The sequence below is a fragment of the Cetorhinus maximus genome, chromosome 13 (assembly GCF_964194155.1).
Source record: "Cetorhinus maximus chromosome 13, sCetMax3.hap1.1, whole genome shotgun sequence".
In the NCBI taxonomy this organism is placed as follows: domain Eukaryota; kingdom Metazoa; phylum Chordata; class Chondrichthyes; order Lamniformes; family Cetorhinidae; genus Cetorhinus; species Cetorhinus maximus.
In genome coordinates, this window is record NC_135891.1 from 42,534,170 (window position 1) to 42,542,743 (window position 8,574).

Consider the following 8,574-nt stretch of genomic DNA (forward strand, 5'->3'; position numbering starts at 1 on the left):
GTGCACTGCAGCAACTCGCCCAGGCTCTTTTGATAGTACCTCCTAAACCCCTGCTCTACCATGGACGAAGGCAGCTCGGGAACACCACCATCTAAAGTTCCCCTCCAAGCCAGACACCCCATCCTGACTTGGAAATATATCACTGTTCCTTCACTGTCACTCGATCAAACTCCTGGAACTCCCTTCCGAACAGCACTGGGTGGGGGTGGGAGGGGTGTACCTACACCACAGACTGCAGCAGTTCAAGGCGGCAGGTCACCAACACCTTCTGAAGGGCAATTCAAGATGGGCAATAGATGCTGGGCCAGCAATGGCCACAGCCCATGAATGAATGAATAAATACAAGCCTTTTTGAACTCTGCCGTCATCATCCTAGCAGCAGATGCCAATTTGAGTTTGTGGCAGCAAGCTGAGCTTGCCTGATTTCAGTTGATGCTCCCACTCCAGCTCTAAGACATTAGTTGTTTTCTGCTTTCCTGCCATGGAACCCGAGACATCAGCCATCAGGTACTGCATCACAGTTTGATCCACAAGGTTTGATCTCACGGAGTTAGTCACCAGTTCCACTTTGGAAAGGATTGGCTCCAAGCACCATGGAAGGCCCTGTTCTAAGCTAGGCCTGAACCATACTCTTTTCAACAGCAACCCTTCAGCCTGCCAGTACAACAAGCATTTCAGTGTGCATATAAATTAGCTTCCTTCATAGACCACACAATGCAAGTCCTCTGCAGCAGAATGTGCGCGCAATTGCACCTGCTTAACCAGCTGACAATTGTGCAATACTTCTTCCCTGCCTCTGTTATCTTCTAAAGTACATGCTGTGAGCTGGTGGCTGCGAGTGACAGTGGAAGACTGTGGTGAATTGTTCTGGCCGTGCTCCCCCATAATGCCCCAGCAAGTTGCCAGACCAGGTTCACCCTTTTTGGGCACTGATATGAGGGGGTTAATATGGAACACTAACATAACTGAAGTCATTGGGAATCAGGGGAAAACTCTCCACTGGTCGAAGTCATACCTAGCACAAAGGAAGGTGGCTATGGTTGTTGGAGGTCAGTCATCTCAGCTCCAGGACATTGCTGCAGGAGTTCCGCAGGGTAGTGTCCTAGGCCCAACCATCTTCAACTGCTTCATCAATGACCTTCCTTTCATCGTAAGGTCAGAAGTGGGGATGGTCACTGATGTTGCACAATGTTCAGCACCATTTGCAACTCCTCAGATGCTGAAACAGTCCATGCCCAAATGCAGTAAGACCTGGGCAATATCCAAGCTTGGGCTGACAAGCGTATCGTGAATGTTACTTGCCACAAGTGCCAGGCAATGACCATCTCCAACAAGAGAGAATCCAACCATCACCCCTTGATGTTCATTGACATCACCACCACTGAATGCCCCACTATCAACATCCTGGGGGTTACCATTGACCAGAAACTGAACTGCTCTAGCCATATAAATACTGTGGCTACAAGAGCAGGTCAGAGACTAGGAACCCTGCAACGAGTAACTCACCTCCTGTCCCAAAGCCTGTCCACCATCTAAAAAGGCACAAGTCAGGAGTGTGATGGAATGCTCCACCCTTGCCTGGATGAGTGCAGCTCCCACAACACTCAAGAAGCTTGACACCATCCAGGACAAAGCAGCCCGCTTGATTGGCATCACATCCACATTCATTCCCTCCACCACCGATGCACGGTAGCAGCAGTGTGTAACATCTACAAGGTGCACTGCAGAATTTCACCAAGGCTTCTTCAACAGTACCTTCCAAACCCACGATCACTACCATCCAGAAGGACAAGGGCAGTCAATAGATGGGAACACCAGCACCTGGAAGTTCCCCTCCAAGTCACTCACCATCCTGACTTGGAAATATGTGTCACCGTTCCTTCACTGCTGCTGGGTCAAAATCCTGGAACTCCCTTCCTGACAGCACTGTGGGTTTACTTACACCACATGGACTGCAGCGGTTCAAGAAGGGAGCTCACCATTGCCTTCTCAAGGGCAACTAGGGATGGGCAGTAAAAGCTGGCCCAGCCAGCGAAGCCCACATCCCATGAATAAATATATTTTTTAAAAATGTGTATGAGGTCATTGAACTTCTTCCAGCACTTCATCCAGGTCCTTGAGATTAGAGTCCTGGCAATGACAGCTGTCTAGTGCCATTGTTTTAACACTATCTGGAGGGCCTTCTAGCCCGAAGGATAGAAAACATCTCCTGCCCTCTGCAACTCTTCGACCATAAAGTCAGGGCGGGACCAGAAAATCTTGGACTCTGCTCTATTGTGCTATTCTTGTGCTTCCTCCCACCATGCACCCACCACCTTCCGCCCAAGTCAAACTTCCTGCTCCAATGACTTGCAGCACCTGCTTCAGTGAAAATGCATCTCCCTTCAAGAGTTGCAGACTATCTTTAAGAACTCAGACCAGCTTGAACTTATGTTAGCCTCACAATTTTGTGCCACCATTCTGCATGTGATGCCCGCATTGTAAGCAAAAGGAGATTAATCTCACAATGCAATCCCCATGAGCATTCTTGGGTCTGAGCAATTTTTGCAACATTGTCTTTTGAGTGTGATTTTAGACCGAGGCTCCTTTGGCTATCAGCTGAATGCTAAAGATCCCATGGCAATCTTTAAAAGAAGAGAGAGCACTTAGTGTTCTGGCCAACATTCATCCCTCAACCAACAACATCAGACAACAGATTAACTGCCCATTTATTCTTTCTGCCTGACCTTTGTCAGCCATACTTGCTTGGCCACAAAAGCATTAATTTACTGGCAGTGAAGAACTTTGAGATGTCTGGGCAATGTGAAATGTTATATATATGCAAATTTTTCTGCACTTCAACTGGGGCACCATTCTATAATTTAGTTTAAGACATAAATTTTGAGGAAGTGTAACTTGGCCAGTGTTAACCAACGATGTCAAAAATGGAAAGTGGTAGATTCTTTGAACAAGCAAAGAATTTAAAAGCCATAATTTAAGAACATTGAGGAATAATACTCAAGAAAATTCTTGTGGGACCAATACCTAGTAAATTTTCAAAACAATATATGCTGGATCTAAGAAATAGGCAATTCATACAATCCAAACAAATGCACCAGTAATGACTTTAAAAATGATAAAAATGGGCTGAAATGCAAGTATCACGGGTACGTGCTATAGCTAACAGGATGTCTCCTTCACACAGAAGGTTATCACTTGAACAAGTTACCACTTCTGGTGGCGAATGTTAATTCACTACAACAATTCTGATAGGAACTAGACAAATTCCTTGCTATGGCTAATACCATTATGAACAAAAATGGGTGAGATATCTGCTATGTACATTATGGCCACAGACCTCCTGAACTCATTTTGATTTGGGGCAACGGTGGGAGGGGCAGTGGGGGAAAAGATGGTCAGAGACATTTCCCAGATGTTTTCCCCGCTGCCGAATTGGCCTACGGTACTTACATAGTTTCTTGCCTCACAAAAGGAAGCTACAGCACTGCAGATGGGAGAAAACTTTTGAGTTATGAACTCATAACTGTTTGGAACAGTCTTGAGACATCAGCCAATCTTGTTCATCTTTTCACATGTTCGTGTGCAAGAGCTTTCTGACATTTCAATACATTTTTCTATCATCTGTTTCTTTCCTGTATGCTTTTTCTTTGTGAAAATAACTTTTCAAAACTAATCCATCTAGCTACATACCTTTCAATATCATACTATAGGATGTTGCATGGCTCATGTAACTTTTACTTAAGTTTTGGCCATAGATCTGACTATTGAAGTAACGGGTGTGAAATTGTACTATAGTATCTATGTAACGACTAGAGGTATACTCTAAAACAAAAACAGAATTACCTGGAAAAACTCAGCAGGTCTGGCAGCATCGGTGGAGAAGAAATCAGTTAACGTTTCGAGTCTTCATGACCCAGAAGGGTCATGAAGACTCGAAACGTTAACTGATTTCTTCTCCACCGATGCTGCCAGACCTGCTGAGTTTTTCCAGGTAATTCTGTTTTTGTTTTGGATTTCCAGCATCCGCAGTAGCTTTTAGCTTTTTGTTTTTATAGAGGTATACTCTACTTCCCCATCTAATTACTCTTTTAAAATGTTATCACTAGTATTTTCGGCAACGCAAAGCTCAGTCTTCTATCAAGCTTCAATGTGTTACGAGTTGTAATTAAAAACCTCAGCTCAAAAAATGCCTTGCACCAAGGTTAAATACCAACAACTACACAAATAAAGCAACAGGTCTCCTGTCAGAGTCCTAGCAACAATAAATTGAGCAGGCCTGCATATACATGACTATTAAGCTAGGTGATTTGAAGGTCTGGTGAATTCTGTACGCCAAATTTAGTTAGTAACATGTACTTGGCATAAAGTAGCAGAGTAAAAAGGACTGAGACAGAAAGAATGAATATAGAGAAAGAAAACTACATAATCAATGTGTAGGAAAAGAAGAGGCTACATGTTTCGCAGTCTGAATCCCAGATCTGACAATCTTATAATCAAGGGACAGATTCAATCCCAGGATGTAGTACATGTTTTGTATTACTAATAGAAATTATTTTAAAAATTTGAAATGTGTGTAATGCAATCAAGATACACGTTTTTGTATAATGGCATATTCAATATCAATATTTATGGAAAAAGCTCTTGCCTGCACCAGTTGAAACATAGACCCTTTTGGTTTCACCTTTTATATGCTATTTTTGCATTTATAGCACACTTTACAACAGTGGTGAAACTGAACAGCACCAAGTTATGATGCCTCACTTACACAGTGCTTATACTCGGAAGTGGGGTTCTATGCATGTAAGCTCCAGCAGATCATTTTTAAACTGACTACTTAGTTATCTGGTAGCTGAGTAGTCTTAATTTTAGCAAAAAACTTATTTTTGCTCAGACGCCTTAAATGGAAATCATTGATATTGTCAGTATGCATCTTTCTTTTCAAAAAGAAAGGGAATACTATATTGCAATAACACCTTGATAAATGCAAACAGTAGAATACTTTCCAGGAATATGGTTTTTAACTCATAGCAAAACAAAAGACATGACATCACTAATTTCATCGACCCTTTCTCGATCTAACTCAGCCTGAGTGTAATGTCAATTTGAATTTCATTTCGCCCACATTAATATTTTGTTTCAGGGAACCTTTACATGACCAATTAGTGAGGCAAATGTTTACAAATGTTCAGTCAGCCTGAAATGGAACATTGAATAGAAGTGAATGCTTACTGTGGTAAAGTGAAATAAATGCTATTAACTTATTTGATCTGTTGTTCAATAGAGATTCTTTCAAACATATCTTTCCAAATGTAAGTTGCATTTCTAAATTCATTTATATGTTGTACAATACTTTAAGATTAGACAAGTGCATGGAAAACTATTAAACAGTCTTGATGGGTAATTAGGATAACTTTCCTTCAACAAAACCCTGAATACAAGTATTATTTTTTTTTTTAAAAAATGCTGGTGCGACTGACATTAGCAATGGAAATTAGATTCAAATCATAGCTGTTAGAGTTAAGACAGGATGATAAAGCCAAATCTTTATCATGCCATGTCTCAAAAAAGTAGGGACATAAAGGAGGTATTCAAAACTGTAGTTTCCTTTCACATCCCTTTCACCAATAAAATCCAAAACACAGTGACACATTGCTAAAGACAGAGAAGGGAACTCTACAGTAGGGCAAGCCTTACACTAGACAGCATCAGTATATGTCTGGAGATATCACTAACCTTTTTAATTATAAACATTAGTTTAGGTTAGCACACTTCCTGTGTGGCTAACAGCACTACTGGAGTTAAGTGGGGAACAATCTATGATAGAAGAAATATGGTATGGTATAATCACGTAAAACTTCATTCATAATTAAAGTCTTCATCATGTAACATCCTAGATTTGTATAACTAATGGGTCTCAGCTAAGAGCAGTAGAAACCGATTAATTGGCCCAAATTTCCAGAGCAGGGTAGGGGAAGAAAATCAAAAAAAGGTAAAAATCAGCCAGTGGTCCAACTCTCATGCAGGGAATATTGTGAATAATAGGTGAGGATGAAGCCAAACAGCAATAATCCAAGATCAAACATTCTATTGATAAGGGTCCAGCCTCATATGATGGCTGGCCATTTGAAAAAGGTACGGGCTGCTGGTGTTTACAGAATGGTACCTCAGTCAAACCTACTAACTTCAGGAAAGGAGGGGATAAATGGTGGGAGAGTGCGCAAGTGATATTCCTCAGCATAAATCCTACTACAGTAAAGCTTGAAAACATAACTCATGAAACACTGTCACTCAGTTCACCAGCTCATCACATCAAGTTCTAGGTGGCAACCTTTGCAGCCTACATTGTAGATTCAATTCACAGTAATTGGCACACAGCCTCTGCCAACTTCAATTGGTGCTGTCCACTCAATCCCAATTTCTCTGCATCCTTTGTATTCCTTTTGAAATACCCAGTTCTCTCTTCAATTATGGAACAGTGTCGGTCTCATTAACCAATTGTGGTTAACATTGCATTCCAATAATCTCCATAAAAATGCTCTAGCTCCCCCAATATTAATTCAATGACAAAAGCACTGTGCACAAAATCATGGGAGAGCAAAATTTCAAAATGACCATCCATTCAAAATAGATCTTTACAAAAAACCTCTGGAAAAATAAGTAAAAGGATGGACACGCCAATGGAATAATAAAGAACAGGAAAGGCAAAGACAACCTTGACAAAGTTAAAATCCAACATAGAAAGGATAATAAATAGGAAAAAAATGTCACTCATTATCAGAATCTTTTCCACATCCTGCAGCAAACCTCTGGTCTTACTTGGCCAACCTCGATTAAATAACATTTTTTTCAGCTACTACCTTATTGCCAAACACAGCCTTAAATAAACTCAGGAGAAAAAGGCTACTTATCTCCACAACTAATTATGAATGATTATGAATATGAATGATTTATTGAATAACATATCTCTGATGCCAATCCACATTGGGCTTTTAATTCTTATGATTAATCATGAAGGTTCATTTTATCTCATTAAGTTAGCACTTCTCATTATTCCGACTTTTTACAGTCAGCTTTTCATGACTCCAATCCATGACCATAACATTTAGACTTTGGCAGGCTGAAAGCTCTTTCTGCGAGCACATTTTGCATAGGTTTGTATAATCATCCATGTTGTGACTGGCCAAACTACTATCCCACAAGACAGCATGCGAGAACTGGAGAACAGATATTACAGTTTACTGAAGGAACTAACTCCTATCTGGAAATTTCTCTGCTCAGCTGACAGGCGAGTAGGCTAGTCAATTTTACGCAGCATTTCAGGGTTTGTGAATGACTCAGTGCACCATCACATCACCTACTGAGAGCAACATTTTAGAGGCGTTAATCGTCTGCCGAGAGTTGCGAAATTCAACAATGTGATTCAACTGTTTCCAGTTAAAAACTTGCGAAAACCAAGACTGTGTGGCTACAACATTTGCTAAAGATAGATACAATATACAGCAAAAATAAATGTATCCACAACTGTGGAAATGCATAAAATCACAAGGGGAGGGCCAGAATGGAATTTGTGGCGACGATTATAAAAACAGACACTAACACTTTTTTTAAAAAGTGTATATTTTAATATGAAGCCCGTCCTTAAAATAGCCCCATTCGGTAACACACAAAACTGTCTCTGTTTGGGCGTCTCTTTTCGTTCCAACCCCGTGCAGCACTTCCGCCAAACCAGCACTGGTTTCCTCATGAATTGAGCTTTTCAAAATTCAATTCCCGTTCCTCATTTGGAAGGAAGAGCCGGTAAAGCCTCAGATAGATGGCTCCCCCGATCTTTCTCTCCATCGGAACCAGAGCCAGTTCCCTCCCGCTGGGCCTGAGAATGTGACAGTCAGCTGAATGTGCCCTACTCCAGCACCTCCCAAATGACACCATCACCTCGGAGACCCAGCGGGAGACCCAGAAAGACAAAAAAAACCAAGATAAATAAATGCAAGAAAAAGGCGAGAGAGAAAAAAAAAACAAACTTGACACTCACCTAATCCGGGCGCTACATATATGAAGTAGAGGAATGATGATGACAAGGAGAAGAGAAATAACAAAGCAAACACTGAGCGGTTCGGGATGCGTAAAATTCTCATATTATGCTTTAAAATAAATGTAGAAAAATTGCAGACGCCCCCGTTAGAGAAAACAAAAAGCACATACACACACTACGGCGAAGGGGTCGGGGGAACACCAAAGACTAAGAGATTTTATTCAAGGGAGGGGGAGAGCGTCCGCGATGGGATAGCGGCAAAAAGGAACCTGCTCTCCGCACTCATGAATAAGGAGGAATCCGCCTTTAAACTGAGGGGAATGCAGATCTTGCTCTAGTTTATTTTTTTGTTAACTTCCGGCTGGGAGAGTCGGGCCCGCCCTCTTGTTCGCGAAAGGAAAAGGAAGAATTGAGTTTTGAACGTGGTAATGCGTTTCCTGTTAAGAAGACAATATTGCTGATTCTAAACACACGCACATATCCCTTTATACTCTTTATTCCCACGGTGAAATTGCAGCCTCTTTTTTTTTGCCCATTCAAGG

The 8,574-nt window shown here is 41.4% G+C and overlaps 1 protein-coding gene across 2 annotated transcripts in view; it reads right to left on the bottom strand.

The window, feature by feature from the left end:
* LOC144688573 (beta-1,4-galactosyltransferase 5-like) overlaps positions 1 to 8,368 on the bottom strand; it is a 97,341-nt gene extending 88,973 nt beyond the window's left edge. The window contains exon 1 of one of the 2 annotated variants that reach the window (XM_078555310.1): positions 8,033 to 8,368. In XM_078555310.1, coding sequence (XP_078411436.1) covers positions 8,033 to 8,135 — 103 coding nt within the window. In that variant the 5' untranslated portion in view covers positions 8,136 to 8,368. The remainder of the gene's footprint in view (positions 1 to 8,032) is intronic. The other variant, XM_078555309.1, reaches the window with a different exon arrangement.
* Between the last annotated feature and the right edge of the window lie 206 nt (positions 8,369 to 8,574).